Source organism: Sparus aurata, chromosome 22 (genome assembly GCF_900880675.1).
Source record: "Sparus aurata chromosome 22, fSpaAur1.1, whole genome shotgun sequence".
Lineage (NCBI taxonomy): Eukaryota > Metazoa > Chordata > Actinopteri > Spariformes > Sparidae > Sparus > Sparus aurata.
Genome location: NC_044208.1, coordinates 8,824,961 through 8,844,632, shown reverse-complemented (window position 1 = coordinate 8,844,632; position 19,672 = coordinate 8,824,961). Strand labels below are relative to the sequence as shown.

The window sequence follows — 19,672 nt, the reverse complement described above, 5'->3', positions numbered from 1 at the left end:
CTCTTTACGAAGGTGTTCCCCAAACTTGAGGGTCAAGGTTTATTTAATATAGATTCTACAATCAATTGGGCTTCGTCCAGACATCTCTCTTCAAGGACATCACTGATGCTTGGTAAATGGGTACCAACAATGTTTTGGGTGGTTTCAACCACCTTTATATCAGGTTTATAAAATGATATGTCAGGGTTGTGTTTACAGCTTGTTAGACTGCTCAGTAAAATCAAAAGGTGGTTTCACCAGACTGGAACTACCACAAACTCACTACTAGACATTGCACAGAAACTGACAAAAGGGAGGTTAATGAGTGCATTTAATGAGCATATTTTAATGTATATTATATTTATACTTTATATATTTGATAGTACTGATAATGGTATGATGGCAACTTATTTCAAGTCGAATTCATTTCCATTTAATTACAAATGTATTACTGAGTTAAGTCATCGCTGTAATCGGGTAAAACGGATTACAGTGAAGCCAGTGATCAAAGCCTGCCAAATCCTTACACATTCTGCTTTTATACTAATTTTAAGTAAATATCTCAATTACAGTGTGTGCTTTATGGTTTTATTGCGATTTGGCGGATCAGATGTGTATTTAAATGTCACTTTGTGGCTCTGTTTTGCCTTCATTTCGTTGGGCAATATTGACATTTCTGGTTTGATGGACGCGTTTCCGGCCCAGCATACTTCGTACCAGCGACGTGTGAATAGGGGTGGTCATGAACTGATAAGAGGGGAAGGCCTTCCTCAATGTCTTTATTTTCTCTTTTCGCTTACCCTCTCACGTATTTAACGTCTCCGTAAGTGTATTTCGTCTACATTGGTGGGCAGCTGGCGATTTTTCGACGCTTTTTGGTGTCGAGTGAAACACCGGGACGCCCCCCTCTTTTTGTTTGTCGGTCGTAACGTCCGAACGTCCAGCTGATTGCTTTGAGTGCCGTTCAATTATTCCAGCTCAAACTGAGCCGTTTTGTTTGACTCCGCGGAGGAATTTTCTTTCGTGGCCGAAACGGGCCAACTTCCCCACCATTTCTCGCCGACTTGTGGACTTTAAAACAAATAAGGACGTTATTTTTTTTGTCTGACGTGAATGCTGGATCGTTTTTTCTCATTGAGCGACCAGGCCCCGGACTCATCCCCAGCCTCGCGTTTCCATATCGGTTTTTGTTGGAAGTCATGGGAGACACAAGTGAACGAAGCAAACCTCCGAGTCTACCTCCCCGGTGTCCCTGTGGCTTTTGGGGGTAAGTGTTAATATAAACTAGATTGAACCGGCTACCATGAACCGAAAGGTAAATCCGGATGAAATATGCTCAACGGGTTCAACTAGTCCAAACCCATTGTTGTTGTTCTGTTGTACAGGCCGAGGGTGGGGGGTTGGGAAGTTAGCTAATAAATAAACCTCCTAGCTTGAAAACTAGCTACATTTCCGCTGTTTCCTAACCGTTCAGCCCCACTTTCGTCGACTTCCCACCGGCTGTCATTTTTTATTCGTGCTGTATCGTGTTTTCAGACAATTTGTGAAGCAGGAGATGACGTATCCGAGAGAGAACATGATTTATTGCCAGCAGGTTCCTTTTAAACCTGCCCTTTTTTCTTCTCCTTCTTGAATCCCTTCGAAGATAACCAGCAGTTTAACGGCGAACACGTCCCTTTCGGCTGAGCCCTGAAGCCGAGCACTGATGATAGAACAGCTTTTGAGTCGTTTAAGACCCCTTCTTTTCTTTTTTTTTCTCTTTTTTTTTTCTCGGGCTTGTCAAGTGGTGGATGTGTGTTGCATACCGGATGTGATTCACTGATGTCTCTCCTGTGTTACCCCAGAGGAAAAATGACTGCATTTAACCTTTCTAATCGATGTAACAACGACACTGTAAACATGGCTGTCCGCTGCTCTTGAGTTGCCCCAAAGCACCAGTAAAAACACGCTAAGATAAGACTGCTGTCATCTTACAACTGACCACTGCAACACCTCCAGTACAGTAATATTTCTAATTCTATTGTGACAACCTTCTACTATTGTGTTCATTACAACCAGTAAGCCTGTGCCACCTTCTGTATGAAACACTATCACTACAGAACATTGTCATATGACTTGTCAGTTGGATACCGACCCCCCCTCCTCCTCCTCCCTCAAGCCCCATCCCCCATTTGCCTTCATTTTGTGGTGCCCAGTAGGCAAACTGGGACCAGTAACACACCTGTCAATGTCAGGTGACACAAATTGCAGCTTTGTGTTTATTGTTTATGGCCCTGCCGCCTGCTCCTGCCCCGCTTCAGCTGAGAATGCCACCTGGCCTGAGGGCTGCTGGCTGTCCTGTCCCACACAGGCTCCTCACACATGTCACTGAAACTCAAGGCCTCTTCAGAACATCTTGAATGAGGGAAAGGGTCAAATTCAGTATTTGGGATCCTTGGGAGCAGGGATTGCAGCTCCTCACCCTGGCAGTATTCATCACATGTCTGTTCCAACTACAGTGCAGTGTTTTTTTTTGTGGTTTGATCACCATTGCGGTTAATTTATGGCACGCTCTGACTGACATAGAGCGTGAATGGTATTCTGTAGTGGTTTCAGAATGATTTTTAATTCCTGTCAGTAGCGCTGCAAGGACAAATCAATGAGCCGTCAACTATCAAAGTAGTTGCCAACTTTTTTGAATGATTAATTAATCACTTTGAGGAATTTTAGAAAAAGAAAAAAACGGTCAGGATTCTGTGATTCCAGCTTCTTAAATGTAATATCTTCTGGTTTCTTTGCTCCTCTCTGACAGTAAACTGAATATCTTTGGGTCGTGGACATAACAAGACAGTCGAGGACGTCACCCTTGGCTTTGGGGAACACTAATCAACATTTTTCAAAGTTTTCAGCGTGTCTTTTTCTTTTTTTCTTTTTTTTTTTTAGATCTAATCGCTTATTCAAGAAACAAACTGACAGATTAAACGACAATGAAAATAATCATTAGTTGGCAGCCCTACTTTTCAGATTCAGAAACCTCAAATGATATTAAGGCCAGGTGTGAAGTGTGCATGTTTTGAAATCCAAGACTTTGGTTGACTAGCTCGTCTTCTTTGATCAAAGGTGAGTTAATCAGTGATATCACCTGATTAAAACGATAACCTAAAAACTAAAACGTTCCATTGAAAATCCACTTGAAATTTCAAGGTTCACGTACGGTTAAGTCTCGGAAGTTTGGAAAATGCTCATTGTAAACATTTTGTTTTCAAGGTTAGGAATATGTTTGAATGTGAATTTACGCAACACAATCTGAAGTTTCATCAGTCTTTCATACTTAATTTCCTCGTTTCAATAATCCTATTGTCATATTTGTTTTGTTAGAAAGTAAATCATAAACTATTTTGATAGGGGTGCATTTGGTTGGATTATTAAAGGGCTATGACAAAGATATGTGCTGAGTAGTGCATTTCACAGTCGTAAAATAAACTCGTCAGGGTGGCACAGTTTTAAATGGCGTTAAATGTGCTTTTGAAATTTGTGTGCTGTATTACTTGTATCAGCTGACATACATGCCGGTATAACTGCAAGGATTAATTGATTAGTTGTTGATTATTTTGATAGTTGACAACTATTTTGATAAGAGTCAAAATTCCATGCTTCTTGGATGCAAAAATGTTCTGGTTCTTCTTTCTTTCCTCCTCCTATGTCAGTAAACTGCTTGTAAGTAACTTCTCGTAAGACAGTAAGAGTCTTTGGGTTGTAGGGAAAACGGCGCATTTAAGAAAGCCATGTTTATTTTTGAGAAACACTGATCCACATTTTTTCACAATTTTCGGACATTTTATAAACCAAATAATTGACAAACAACATGGCAGATCCGTTTTAGAGAAATCAATCAAAGTTGTACTCCTGGATATAGCCACACCCAGAGAGAATTTGAGAAATATTGGAAATACTTGCAGCCATAGTTGAGATCTTTTGCAGGGTTCAAGGTTAATGGCTTGTTTTCGCGGCCGTCTTATCTGTGTTTGTTTTTTTTCTGCTCTGCATGCAGCTATCTGACGAACTTGCAGTGTTTTCAAACACCTCCACAAGATGTTTGACTTGGTTGTGGCACTTTTTCTGTCGGCCTGATCAAATATTCAAGTCTCCTTGTTGGAGTATTACCTATATAGGTGGATGGGGGGTACTCTGATACTGTTTGACTAAATGAGTTTAGATTTCTCACTTGCTCAGTGTAAAATGCATTTTTTAGGCATCCTGTAGCTGGATAGGTTCAATCTTTTATTGTCTTCTATTAATGTTTTAAGCTTTGTTAAAGACCAGGGATACTAATGCAAAATGGCATCAAATTTGTAAGCTCTGTCGAACGATGTTTAAGTACAGTGGTAGAGGTGATACCTTGAGATGGCATGGTGACACATGTGCAGGGGACGAGGATGCTTGTAAAGCTAACACTAGCTTTACAAGCATCAAGAACGTGCAAGACAGACACACAAAGATTACCTTTTCCTGCAACAACTTGGCCACAACTCGGCGTGTTGAAGGTAATCAAGGCCCGATTTATTCCTAAGGACTTATGTCCTGTCTGCTTTTTAACGCATTGCTATCATTAGCTGTATTCTGTGACTGCTGTTAATACTGCACACTGTTAACTGTCTTTGTCTACTGAATTAAGCCACACTGCACACTGTTAACTGTCTACTGACAGTTACAACACAGTTCACATTGTTAAATTAATCCAACTTTTGAGTTAGTTGCCAGCAATAAACATTTGTCTGATTGTAAATCATAGGTGTGATTTTATGCACTGATCATTACTAGGAAGCAGAGGATACAGACAGTCAGGGACATCCAGTTCAGAGAGGTCCAATGCAGACAGATCCAGCTCAGGAGAGACCCTGCTAATGGAGATCCAGACAACAGGATAGTTGGTCCTCAGATCCAAGATAAGACAACAGGTGTGTTTTCTATACGCTGAGGTATAGGCAGATATAGATAAAGATATACATAATGGAAAAAAAATAAATAAATAAATAGGATTCCCTGGTCTTTTATGAACTATCTACTGTATTTGAAGGTAGCAATGCCACTTTTAAAGAATTTGCTTACTCCTTTTCACAATGGAAAATGAATGTCTGCATGAAACAACGAATTGCATTGTATCGTACAGAATCGGAATTGAATTGTACCGAATCGTTGCATATTAAAAGTATCGTCCCCGGATTGTATCATGGCCCATGTATCTAGATAGGTATCAGATCATCTTATTAGGGAGAGGTTCACACCCTTAGTCTTTGGGTTTTGGACTGTTGGTTGGACAAATGAAGCAATTTGAAGGAGCCCCTTTCTGCTTTGGGAAATTGTGATTTCACACAGTGTTTTGGCTAAGCTATTAATCATTTAGTTTTGACAATAATTGGAACATTAAGCGTTAATAAAAAATAGTTAGTTGCAGCCTTATCCTATTTTCCAGCAGATCCTAATCTTTAACACAGAAAAATGACAGAATGAGGGTGTCCTCATGAGGATAAAGTGAAAATGCCTGAACTCAGTCGAACTTCAACTTCTCTAAATACTTTCATTGGCCACAAATCTGCAATTTTCCAAGGAAATGAGGAGGATTTGGCTGTTCAGTTACATTTTACAACATGAATTGGTGCTTAGAGGCAGCATGAATTCAAAATTAATGGAAAGGTGCAGGCTTAGGCACAAAAAGACCTGTACATCTCTACAAAAACAAGAGCAGAAAGAGGAGTTTGTGTGTGCAGACAACTAAATGAAACAACTGGAAGTGTCAGTCAGACATTCCAGTGTGAGCTGCCGCGCACAGTCTGTTCCTGTTGTCACAGAAAACGTCCATCAGGGAACTCTTCCATTGACAGTTTGTGATTACAGACTGCAGAATCACTCTGGTATTCAAAGCGAGCTCAGAATTCACTCTACATTGTAAGTTAATGCAGCTTGTTCGTGGGATGAAGCAGCAGCTTGGCTTGAGAGGCATTAAGACAGTTGTACTCTCTGTGCTCTTTCATGGGTACAACGGAGACAACTGAAAACATTTACTTCATTGTGTTCTTTCTTTCAGCTGTGTTATGCAATATCATCTCAGTCTTATACTGCAACATAGTAGTAATAAAGCTGCTGGGGAGTACTTGCGTTATTTGCTCAGGGACAAGACTCATTTGGTGTCTTGTTAAACATCTTTTATACTGTAAATGCTCATTTACTTATCAGTCTGTCCATTTAATAAGTAGATGGGTGGAATCTCACACATTCTTTAAAGTGTATCTGTTTAAAATAAAGAAAAATCAAGTACCGTACACTACTGGAATGTAACTAAGTACAATTTGCAGAATGACTGTACTCGCGTTTAATTTTGAGATGCTCTGCTTTAGTATTTACATTTTCTGCCACTTTGTACTTCCCCTACATTTGATTTATTCGATAACTTTAGGCACTAGTTAGTTTGAAGATTCAGATTATTCAATGTTGATAGGTCATGACTCATGATGTGTCACCAATCAGAGTGTTCTGGGTCAGACACTGAGACAGAAAAAGGATGCTTCATCACCACAGGGGCTACCATTTTTTGATGAAGGTGTCGGAATGTACTGTTTTACCCTGGCCAACAAATCATATGCTCAAGCGTAAGTGAACATGCTAGGTTGGTACAGACCAGAGCAAAAAGCATATTATCATTTTAATATGTTTATCAGTGAAAATTATGCAAAAATGACCTTTCCTACTAGACTTGACTCATATCACAAGTAGAGGTGAATATTTCCTGGTTTCTTTCCTCTGACAGTAAACTGAATATCTTTGGGTTGTGGACAAAATGAGACATAACTAAAGGAAATAATCGTCAGTTGCAGCCCTAATTGCAGGGCTTAAGGTACTCCAGCGTGGTGCCGGATTTCCGACACGTGACTGTTTTAGAAAGAAAAATAGTCCACATGGATTTGTTTTTGATGTGGTTTAACTAATCATCTTCAGCAGGAAGGATTGAGTAGTTCCGCCTACCAATAATATGAGGCCGACCAACAAGTGATAGCCAATCAGAGGCAGAGTAGGGTGGGTCTTGCCAAGAAACATGAGTGCTGTGTGGTAGCCCTGCATTTTGGCTCAAATTGAATGAAATTTTATTAAACCTGTGTAACATACAGCCTTACTCTGGAGAGGAGTTAAGAACAAATGGTGCTAGGCCTGGATAGAGGAAATGTTGGCGATGGGAGGCCGTTCAGCACTGATTGCAACAAATTGAGGGAGCTGGGTGCTTGCTTCTGCTGCATGTGTTCAGAGAAGCTACTGTATGGCAGCAGCGGTAGAAAAGTATTTGCTCGTCATGAATTAGGTGCCAGCCACAAGGCTTCGGTCCAAGCATGACATACGAGTATGTTACCGGAAACGATGGCTACAGCTGCCAATGCGCCTTCATCGACCAACCGTGCTTGCAACCAAAAAATACATGAGTGCCCTTTCATAGCACAAGCAAGCACTTTAAAGCTTCAATAGTCAACTTGTCACTTTAAAGTCATAGCATTGTTGTTAACAGCAGTAACAATTTGTGTTACATTATATTGGAGAGTTTGTTGTCTGGCCACTTTTAAGGCAATGGTTATTGTTGTTTTATTGAATTTTCTTTTGTAAATGGGGGCGGACAAAGTTGTAGATGCACTGTCTTAGTCTGTATCTCCAGCAGTATAATTATAGCCAAAATATGATTATGACAGATCGAGGTCGCCACCAAATTCTTATCAATTGTTGCTTTGCCCAAGGCCTGTTTTTTCTCCAAGTTCCTTAGAATCCATTTATAGCTGATGAGATATCTTGGTGACACACGGGTGCAGTGACTGTAACAGGTGAAACACATCACCTCCTTGGTGGAGGCTATACAGTCTGTATTGCTGCATTAGTCACAAAGCTCCTGTAGGAACAATGATCTGAATACCCTACAGACTTCCAGCCTCTGTACCATTGACAGGGCTCCCAGCTGACAGAAATGGCTACATTGTGTGGTGGTATGAATATTAAAGAGCAGTCCAGAAGGTGAAGGAAAGAAATGAACAGCAAGAAAACTGTCGTCTGACAGTGTAGGTTTATAAAAAACTCAATACAAAAAAAAAAATGTGTTAATAGTATGTGTTCTCGTTAGTAGCGTTCTAATTAAACTGAGGGATGACAATGCTCTCCCTGTCAATGTAAAATCATTGCACATCACGGCAAACCCCATTTTTTAAATGAATGCTTTTGTTGAAAATTGAGTATTCTGGTTTACTATGCAGTCAATGACTAAAACAGGTGACTGACCAAGACCTCAACAAGTAAAACCTGCATCCATTACACATCCAGCTCCTCGCCCTAAAGGCAGCCAATAGCATTTTGAGCATCCAGCTCTTCACGTAATGCTAAACCTCAAGGGTCTGGTGGCCATTTTAGGACACCTCATACTCGTACTTGTTGGGCCAAATTCTTCGTTTGTCTGACTAGACTAAGCTTTACCTGTAGGTAACGACACATTTTGTTGTTGTTCATTTAATCTGTTGCTATTTCTATGTGGTATTTGGTCCATACAATGGAGGAAAATTGAAAATAATCAGTGTTTCCCATAGACCAAGATGATGTCTGCAAATGTCTTGTTTTGTCCACATCTCAAAGATCTTCAGTTTACTGTCATAGAGGAGGAAGGAAACCAGAAAATCTTTGAATTTAAGAGGCTGGAATCAGAGAATTGAGGCATGGTCAGTCTCACACACCCTCTTCAGACCCTTGTGCCCTAGCAACTACAGCGAAGATGTAGCTTAAAAATCTCCTTCAAATCAATTTGGTATTTCTGGCCTTCTGGAGACTTGGATGGTGCTTGATGAGCTGTATGCAGCCATTTTAGGTTTTGTATTCATAAACTTCAGTAGTTTTCGTGAATGCTGCTACTCTGTTTTGTTGTGAAGCTCCAGAAATGTTTTGCGGACTATGTAACTTCACCTGACTAACGTCAGGATACCTAGTTTTGATTTGAATTGATCCCAGCATAGTTTGACATTATAGCCTAATGTTTCCTTGTTTGGCTGCAGACGGCTCCACAGTAATCTACACCAGTAAGTAACAGGAGATGGGGTTTATTTGTACATCAGAAGACATTTTTGTCTCTCTGCTTGTATGAAACCAGTAGTGCCGAAACAATTACTCTGTGGAAAGGACTTTAATCAATAATGGTAAAACAGTGAAAGAATCTGATTTATTACATCGTTATGTTCCCTCTATAAGTGAGTTTTAGTGTCCTCATAGCAGCCTTTTGCCTCCCCATCCTCTGTGATTTCCTGTCATCCCACCTTGAATGGACACAAAGGCCGCCAGACTGACGCACAAAACGAGGGCTGGGAGGCTGAGATGAAACATTAGGAGTGATTATGAAAGGTGTTATGGTTGACGCTCAGGATGTGATATAATTTGTCATTTGAGATACTGAATAAGGGGTGAGGTCCTACTTGTGTTGGTTACGGAGGCAGTACGTTACTTAAGAATGGCATCTGTCTTCCCCACTCGGCATAAAATGTTGATGTGGGCTGACATTGGCATATCACAGATAGATTGGTATCTATGCATGTGCGCACAGGCTTTCTTTATCTTTTTACAGAAGATAATGCAGAAACAAATGCTTGGGGTGGACCATAATTATAAAATTCCCACTGAAGTTCACTGTTTGAGTGCACTGATGTCATTTTTAACCTGCAAAAATATCCTGCCTCTATTACATACGTATCTTTATCACATGTGTTTGATAACTATATTTGAGGGATTGTTGCAAAAAATGCTTGTATGTGTATGTGGAGCAGGTAATTTCTTATAATCATGTCTGTCATTCCTGTACAGTTTACAATTTAGCCTAATTTTCAACTAAGTGTATTGATTTTTGTTTGATTTTTCAGGAGATGTTATTGTCTTAGAATGAAAATATATAACCTTAAGTTTGTGTATGATAAAAGATATATGTTGTGGAAACGGTTGAAAACTTATTGCAGGCAAAAGTTGGATGTCTGCAAAGGTTATTGACATTCCTTTTCTCTCCTGTCTCCTCAGCTCCAGTAAAACCATGAATCTCTGCTCCAAATGTTTTGCTGGTAAGTCTTTCCTCAATACAGTTTTTCTTAAACAACAAAGTGCATCATAATATGGAATTACAGATTTTTTTTTTCCTGCATGGAATCTTTATAGTCATCTCATATTGAAGAGTTCAGAGCAAAATGCATGGGCAGTAGTAGAGGTTAAATAGAAATGGCTAGAGGTTGTTGTACTGTGCAGCTCTGTCCTTGGGTTTGAAACGGGTTTATAAAATGATTTCCAATCAGAGCAGATTTATCATTGTAAACACACTTGAATGATTGAATGATTATGTTCCCTCTAACAAATGTACAAAACAACTAAAGTGAGGGTTGTCATGAAATAATTTTACAAGGGTCAGAGATGATCGCCTGCTAGCTTGGAACAGCAGGGAAGATTTTGATACACTAGTTGATCCACGTTCCGGCCCTCAGGAGCTTCATGAGTTTTGAAGAAGTAGAAGAAGACTGCTAGAACTAGAAATTCATTTTTTTCACCCTATTATTTTTTTCTGTAAATACAAAGGCTTATAAATGCACACACATGCACAAACAGGGCAATTACACATGCTTCAGTGTCAGAGCAAAGGGGGCGGCCCTGTTAGTGGTGCTAGAGAGGAGGCAGGGGTTCCCTGCAGACTGAGCTAATGCCGCCTGTGTCTTGGGGAGTGACCGAAAGAATGAGATAGACTGAGGAACTCGGATTAGAGATGCTGTTCTTTGTGCCGAAAGACGCCAGTTAAGGTGGTTCAGGCATCTGATGAGGAGGCCTCCTGGGTGTCCCCCTTGGGAGGTTTCCTGGGCAAGACTAAAGTCTTCTATGGGAGAAGACCCTGGGACAGACCCAGAACCCACTGGAGGGATTATACATCATATCTGGCCTGGCAGCTCCTCATTAGCTCACCAATGTAGTCACCGGTGGTTTGGACTGTCGCTCTGATGGCAACTTCCAACTGTCACACACAGGAGAGTAAACTCTCACGTTACCAGAGACATACATTCCCTTGATAGGTTTAAAACCACACCACATGTCCTCAACTTGGCTGTCAACAGCCTCAGAAGCTTGGAAAAAAGTTAGCCAGCTAACAATACTGAGGAAGTTGAGCTAAGAAAACGTGAAGAACAACACATTAACAGCGACCTGCAGAAAAGAAACATCGCTGTCGCAAATTTCACTGAGTATATAAGGTTAGCCTGTCTTTCTTTAATAAAGAGCTGTTCCCACAGACGAGTCTAACTGAAGCCTGAGGCTAGGTGTGCCACCTGATTTCAGGTAGGAATGCTAACAATGCTAACAAATCCCTCTGGAAAAATAGAAGGACATGTGAGAGAGTCTTTCATCAGAAATGATGTGTCCACCATTTTGCAGAAAATGCTGGTAAAGTTAAAATGTTATCGCCTGGATTAAAAAGGCGGATTCTGACATATTTGTCTTTTAATAGCAAAATCAGAAGAATCTTCCTCGTCTAGTTACCTTATTCAGCTTTCTCCCCTTAAATGTAGGACGTTTGCTTCTCCACAGTGTGACAAGTGTCTGACAAAGAAAAATGCCCAATTAAAGTTTGAAAATGTCAAGCTATGCATTGAGTTTTCTCAATGGCTCCTCCAGTCTGGTTTGGGAGGATGGGTTGAAGGTGCACTGCAGCCCTGTCGGTGGCCATGGCAACCAGTGAGTATGGCAGACAGCGAGGACCTAAGGGCCCGGCTTTGAGTCTGGCATCACAGACAGCAGTAGGGCTCAGAATAGACTCAATACACATGAGTATAGAGGCTGAGCAGAAGTGGGTTAGTCCACAAGTGGAGGAGAAACTCAAATGTAGGCTGACCTCCCTCACCCTCCCTGGAGGGGAAAGAGTAAAGACAATACTGTCATGGATCGATATCGTCCGAGACTGTCAGAGAGGTCTGAAGTGCGGCTCAGTCGGCCAAGGTGATCGTGTCTTTCTCTTAAAAATCAAGTTTCAGTTGGCAAAGTTGACTTACAGTCATGTGGTAGTTGAGAGCAGGCGGTGTTGTGAAAACTCCTGAATTTGGTGTGTTAAATGCTAGGACGCAGGCTTGTTCTGATACCAGCGTCTGAAATGCCTTCAATGCTGCCAAAAAATGCTGTAATCGGAGTTACTGCACCGATTCAGTAGGGTTTTTTTTTTTTTTTAGAAACAGGACCCTGCTACTTCCCAGCAGATTCCTGTACAAATTTCAGCAACTTCACAGATATTTTACTGCAGATGTTGCCAATGTTCAAATACTGCAAGCAATATTTATTTTTCAGTTTATGCTATGGTATGAAATATGACTATTATCATACCATGTTCATTTGCTTGTGTCTTACCATATTATAGTTATTAAAGACTTCATGTCTGTTGGGACATAATAATAAAAGGTTCTCAGTATTTGCCGTTAGAGGACTTCTACAACATCTACAACTTGGGACTTGCCATTAATGACAGTGATTAAAACTGCCCATCACAATTTACAAGGCAGGTCCAGTCCAAAGATATTTAATTCACTGCCATCAGACTAAGACGGCGAGCTAGACTCTGAGAGTTTATGGCACATTTGTTGTAAAACCAGTCGAATGGTTACGCAGTATGCCCTCTAATGCAAATTATTGCACAATGTCCATGTTTGCTCTTGGTAATTTGATTCAGATGTTTGACGAAAAATGTGTGTTGAATGCTTTGAAGCAGCTATTTGTTAACTGGTTGTGGAGCTTCCTTGAATGCACCGACAAGGAAGAGTTTCTAAGCTGTTGTACCTGCACTGAGAAGTATCAGAGACATCTTGGATGCGACAGTTAACCAGATGTTAAAGTAATTAACATACCTGCAAACTTGTCGCTTTTCTGCGACAATCACCGTTTTCTTGGTCAATTCGGTCATTCACGTGAATCGCGTAGAACCAGAGTTTTTTAAGAGCTTTACATTGCACCCCATTGGAGTTTAGAACTGGGTTCTTAGCGGGGGGCTTTTAATTTGAACGTAGCGACCGTTCCTAGCTTGCTGCTACAACAACAAGCAGACAACAAAGACAGCTACAGAGATCTCCTGGATCTCAGCGGCTGTCCAGTTGCTCATCTTGACGTCCGCGGATGAAGTGATGGACTGACTGCTGTGACCAGCTGTTTCCTGGTTTTGAAACTCCTGGCTGTGGGTCGCACAACAGTGCAGGTCATCGACACCTCCGCCCATCTCACGCAATTTCCGGCATATCGACGTCTCGGATTTAGATCACAATGGGCTGCTCGATTAGGGCAAAAATCATAATCACGATTATTTTGATTGATATTGTAATCACGATTATTTAAATTTAAATTGTATTTGTTCCTTCTCTGCTTGGTCATGTATTACTCTGTGTGAGGATTTGAAATGGTTAAATAAATTGGTCGTGTTCCTTTTGAGGTGCAGACACGGTCGTGTGACATATCTTGCACAATATCTTTGTTTGTTCCGAGTCAGACTCCTCGAAACTGAAGTGTTTCCACACCACAGAATTCGCTTTACCTTTCTCCCCGACCAAAGGCTGCATTTCTGCCATCTTCTACCGTCTTCTTCTACACGTTTTTTTCCAAACACGCACTGGCAATACGCACTGGCGTGGCTGAAAGCAGACATTTTCTGGCAGGGGCGGAGCGGAGTGCACAGGTGGGGATGGAAGGGTTCGCTGCATTTACCACACAAGACAAGGCGTGCGGCAGAATGATCGTCTTATTATGATTATCTTGTTTTCATGATCGACGGAAGTCGAAATTGAAATTCAATTAATCGCCCAGCCCTAGATCGCAATGGAGTTGGAAATAAGTGTACCCTCCAAAGTGGCAAATTGGCGGACCAGAATAGACCCCCAATATACCGCCCTCTGTCTAAATCCGCGGACCTAGCCGCAAAAAGGACAGGCAAATTAGCGGCTTGCTGCCCAGAATAAAAATTGCTATTAACTATGCAAACAAGGGCAGCCATGCACTGCAGGCACACTGTCAAACAGAAGTGCACAAGAAGAAGGTGCAGGTCATAGCATCAACACACAGTGTAGCTAGCACCTTTCTTCCAAGCAGAGAGACAGCAACTTTTTCAAAACCCATATTCATCTTGTCAAACACACTCTTTAAGGGCTTGCTTTTTTCATTCTGCGGCAGATTGCGCTATTAAAGTTGTGCTGTTGCGCATTTCATGAGAGAAGTTGTCAGTCTCATTTCTTATATAGCATAATGTGACCATAGATAGATACTTCAACAACAATCCCCGTGACACTGTCACCTTTTTTACTCTGAGGAGTTTTCAGGTCTGAATTAATAGATGTTTTGTGTTTTTTTTATTGATGAGACGGACATTTTTGTGTAAATTCTGGCAGTTAATAATGTTGCCTGGTGGCTCCAAATCTGTATTTTCTACACTTGGACTTGCTACATATCATTTGGGATTACAGACTTATTGCAGAGACTCATGTTGTGCAGCTGCATTTCATGACAACACACCACAACCAGGCGCACGAGTCCACATTTTTGACTGTCTCTGTGTCGTCTCTCATTTCTTCTCCTTCTCCGTCTGTCTGTATCTGTCTCTCTGCCTGTCCTATATATACATTTCTCTCTGCTTGCCTACTCGCTGTCCTTGACCACAGACATCCAGAAGAAGCAGCCAGGGGAGGACTGCACCTCCAAGCCTATCCAAAGCACTGGGAGTAGCCAATCACCAGTTTTCAGTAGCGAGACGAGCAGTAGCAGTAGCCAGTCCCTATTGTCGTCGCCGCCCTCTAGCTCCGAGCAGCCGTCAACCGAAGAGCCCTCGCCCACGTTTCCCAGCACAAGGGAAGGTAAGACGGGACAACCAGCGATGCGCCAGAAAACAAAAAAAACTGTTGATGAAGAATGGACTGTCTGTTCTTTATGTCTTCAAATGCAGCGGGGAAGTACAGAGTGAGATAGTGCATGACAAACAGGGGATAAAATAATGAGTGGATACAGTCACAGGCTTGTTGGTGCCAGAACATATTGGCATCAAGAAAGCATAATTTCAAGCGACTACAAGGAACTTCAAGTTTTTCGTCAGTTCTCGTGGCCCCTCTGGACAAAATATGACAAGAGTTAACTTTGTTATTGTGTCGTACCACCAGACTACTGAGCAGGTTCCTTCCTCAGACTCCTGTTGGTTTTAAATTTATGACATATCTTCTTGCTGATGATCTCATTTACTGTTGTAGGTCATAAAGAAGCATCAGTATAAAATGTAGACTGTTTCACAACCAGCTATACGTTTCTTGTAGTATGGTTAATGTGAAGTATATTCCAGAACTCAGGAAATGTTCTCATGTTGAGATTCTTCCAGCAATGGCTGAGCTCTAGGCTCCATCAGCTGTGTTTCTGAGTAGATATCAGTAAAGTTGTAAAAATACAGTACTCTTACAATACCAAGTGTTCAAAACAATATGATCTTTGCAAATGGTTAGAATGTGTAAGAAAGTACCCAAACACATCTGTGATATCGCATCGATTTCTAATACTAGAACGGTATCAAAGTTTAAAATTCTGTCATCATACACAACCTTAATTCCAGTGATGGAATGCAACTAAGTACATTTAGTCAAATACTGGACTTATGTACACTTTTGAGGTACTTTTGCTTGATTTAACTATTTTAATTTTCTGTTACTTAATACTTCTACTCCACTCCTTTTTGGAGGCATTTTACTTTTTACTGATGACTTAGGTACTTTGCAGATTACATGTGGCACCACAGTTATAGTAATGGAAAACTCCAATTATGATCATCAGAAAAATGCTGATTATTGGATCTGATAATTGCTGTAGCATACAGTATATACTGCCAGAAAATTAGTTTTGATACTCAAGTACATCTAATATCAGATACTTAAAGACTTGTACTTACTTTTACCAAAGTAGTATTTCAACACGATATCTTTACTTTAACTCTACCACGGCTAATAAGTTAGTATGGTGTCTTAAAGGTTGGACCAGTTGTATACCACAGAAGTTTCTGTTCAGCCTGCTCTGTCTTCAGATCTGTGCTGTGGTGGAATCACAATAAAGATTCAGGATTCAGTCTGTGTGAATTTTTGACTCAGGGCCACAACAATAGTAATCCTCCAGTACAAAGTGACAAAGACACATTGTACAACTGGACGTTACATACACTGTGAGAGATACAATAGACAGTCGAGAGCTTACATTTGTCAGTGAAAGCATCTAGTTTGTCAAATCTGAATGCCCAGTACAGCAGAGCAGCTTATAAACTCACTATTATTCAGTCTATTTATTAGTTCTAAGATTAGCTTTCTTAAAGCAGGTAAAACAAGCCTCTTGAGAAGGAGAAATTGTTTATTTTTACTGTAAATAAAAAAAACTTGAATGTTTCAGATGTTTGTTCTGTCATTCTATAGGGCTTTTGAAAAGATTGAACTGCTTTTGGAGAGGATAATTGAACAAGAGTAAATAATCATTTATAATAAGTGTTGATATCTGTTGTTGAGTAGAACACTTTTTTGGCTTTGATTCTGGAGCTATAAATAGGTGGCAAAAACTATTTTTAATATCCATTCATATGCAGATTATTTTGTAAAATAACAAATTGTTTAGTCTGGTGAGATTTCTAACTTTGACAGAAAACCTTAAGTTAAGTTGATGTACTTCTGGAGAAGATGGAACTTTGCAGCATGTGTCATACATCGTCTGGTAGGAAAGTGGAAAAACGTATTGATGCTGTTAAAAATGAGCGATGAATCGATATTTATTGATATTTTTAACACTATTTTAGTCTAACACGACAAAAAGTTGTGGAAATGCTCATCACAATCTCCCAGAGCCCAAAGTGATGCCTTCAAAACGCCTCTTTTGACCAACCAACAGTCCAAAACCCAACTGTCTAAAATGATAAAGGAAGCAAGTTCTTACATTTACGAAGCTGAAACCAGCAAATGTTTGACAAAAATTGATTAACGATTAATTATTTTCAGAAGTCACTTTCTTTCAATCAAATAGATAAAATGACTAATCATTCCAGCTTTAGCTGAAGGACTTGAAGCACCCATGACACATTACTCAGTAACGTCAGAAATATAAGATTCAGTATGATATATATATAGTATGTGACATTGCTGTTGATACTAAATTAAGTCACCGGTCCACAGGCGTTATACACTTATAGTTTTATGTAACATGTTCATGGGACTCGTCTCTCGTTTCACACCTTGTCTCACACATCTCTTTATTTTCCATCTGCAGGCATGTCGTCCACAGAAACAGCCCAAGGCACACTCTGCACACCCACAAAACGTCCACGAGAATCAGGTACAGTCAGCCTCTTCTTCCTGCCAGTCGCTCTGTATGACCTGCCCCACTTGGAGCGCTAACTCATAAATCTATGCCGTTTGTTCTCAGCGTCGGGCTCAGAGAGCGAGGCGACACCAGAGAAACGGCCACGGACGGACGAGAAGGAGGGGAGCAGCGAGGAGGCCCGCGGGACGCCCAAGCAGAAGAACCGCCGGCGTTGCTATCGCTGCCAAACCAAACTAGAGCTGGTGCAGCAGGAACTGGGCTCCTGCCGCTGCGGTCAGTACCATCATGTGTCAACATTAAACGCTGCGCTTACTTCCACCTACATACCGCTGCTTTTAATTTCACTCACTGTTTTGCCCCGCTGTGGTTGAAAATGTGTCAGGCAACAAAATCAGCAGCTGTAGTTTTTTAGTTTGACCTGAAAAGCTGAAATTACATAAAGCACCTCTCTAAAGCAGGTGGGTCATCTGCAAGTTTTATTCTTACTTTTCAAGTAAAACTTAGTTAATTTTCAACCGGATTTGTATCATTACATTGTGGGTAGTTTATGCAGATGAATGTCAAACTTCACTCCATTTTGACTGCACCCAGAGCTTCCTGCTCATTTGCTGGCAGAAGTCCACCAATTGATTCATTTTCATGTTTCCCGTTCCAAACTAGACAAACCAAAACTAAGCCCTGCCCAACTCCCTCTATTTGGTGTGCTGTGGCTCAGTGTTTTCTGGTTGTTTTAGGTTTTCTACTTTTTAAGCAAAAATGAATACCACATATTCTTTCATTTTCTTTGGCCATTTAGCACAAATTTAAAAAATATGCGTCTTTTTACTGAATAGACAGCCCAACCCAAACCCTTTTTGGAAAATACCCATTTTCTGTTTGCCTTCTATAACCGAAATATAAAAGGGAAAAGGGTCTGTTACCATCAAAATAAAAGCACAAGATGTTCATCTTCTAAAACATGTATTCTTATTAACATTGACCAAGTTATTAATGTTTTGTATATTATGACAGGCATATCCAAACTATTCCACAAAGGGCCGGTGTGGCAAGAGCACACACAGTTTGACCAATCAACTTTCTGAAGACTGAGATCAGTTGATTAAATGAGTCGGGTCAGGTGTACTGCTGCTTGGTTGAAAAGGCTATTTGTGGAATAGTTTGGACATGTCTGTATTACGAGTTAAACATGCCGAGATTTTCAATAAGGAAGAAACCCCTCAAACTGCTGCTTTTTCATCTGTTAGTCGAAATCTCTTAAATGTTGCTTGTGAGTGTGTGTTTGGTATCAAAACATGACACATGAGGCTTAAATCTCTTAACATTTTCCGATTATGGGTATGGTGATTTCACTGTCAGATTGCTAATACAAGTAAGTCATTAAAAAATGTGCTACTAAGCTCTGATGCAGCATCCTCTCAAACAATGTCCCGCCTACGACAATATCTGATTGGTAACATGTCACAATTAATAGCCTATAAACACTGAATAATCTGAATCTGTAAAGTAACTTGTTTAGTGAAAGGGGAAAAATTGAGAAAGTCAACTGTTCCGAACAACTGTACGTTTACCGTTGTACAGTTCCAAACATCTGTAATCGTTGTCCTTGATCACTAATACTCAGCATCGGTATTGTCCCTGAAAAAGACACATTGGTCGACCCTTATGGGATTGGTTCACTGTGTCAGAGTGCTTTTGAATGAAGCCAGTTAAGCTGTCTAGCACAGACGTGTGTTTTTGAGTGGATGATACTGGACTTATGTAATCTCTAAACACATGCACCTAGTGAGTGTGAATAAATATAATACTCTGAGCAGCACTTTATTCAGCAGAGTTTGACATCTTTTAAATTACCTGTCATTTTTTTCCTTCAACATGTATCGTATATCAGTCAAAGGTTTTTTTTCTATCTTTGACTGTCAACCTTTTGGAGAGGTGACGTCTGTCTGCGTCCGTCTCTGTCCACCGATGTGATGATTTCTTCCATACAAAACAGGAATAACAGTGTATTGGGGTCACTTCCTCCCTCACCACTCTGTTTTCTCATTCCCTCTCAGGCTATGTATTCTGCATGCTCCATCGTCTACCCGAGCAACACGACTGTCTGTTCGACCATCTGGGCCGCGGGCGTGAGGAGGCCGTCCTCAAGATGGTGAAGCTGGACCGCAAGGTGGGCCGCTCGTGCCAACGCATCGGGGAGGAGTGCTCCTGATTGGCCACAACGCGTGACCAGCCATCCAGTTAGAGATGAGGCGCTTACAAAAAGGAGGAGGAGGAGGTGGAAGGAGAGCAAGGAGGAATGACAAATGGGGTGATGGGTGGGAGGGGGAGG

The 19,672-nt window shown here is 40.9% G+C and overlaps 1 protein-coding gene across 4 annotated transcripts; it reads left to right on the top strand.

Moving 5' to 3' along the window:
* Positions 1-687: 687 nt before the first annotated feature.
* LOC115574232 (AN1-type zinc finger protein 3) lies at positions 688-19,653 on the top strand. Of its 4 annotated transcripts, none has more exons than XM_030405624.1 (7): positions 1,112-1,246; positions 4,780-4,916; positions 10,033-10,073; positions 14,673-14,864; positions 17,290-17,355; positions 17,446-17,616; positions 19,398-19,653. In XM_030405624.1, exons 3-7 carry the CDS (start codon positions 10,046-10,048, stop codon positions 19,550-19,552), a joined length of 612 nt encoding a protein of 203 aa, XP_030261484.1. In that variant the 5' UTR covers positions 1,112-1,246; positions 4,780-4,916; positions 10,033-10,045; the 3' UTR covers positions 19,553-19,653. The 4 variants fall into 4 exon arrangements, with proteins under 4 accessions (XP_030261483.1, XP_030261484.1, XP_030261485.1 ...); XM_030405625.1 differs by lacking the exon at positions 1,112-1,246 and adding an exon at positions 2,927-3,078; XM_030405623.1 differs by lacking the exon at positions 4,780-4,916 and having other exon boundaries at positions 688-1,246.
* The last annotated feature ends 19 nt before the right edge of the window (positions 19,654-19,672 follow it).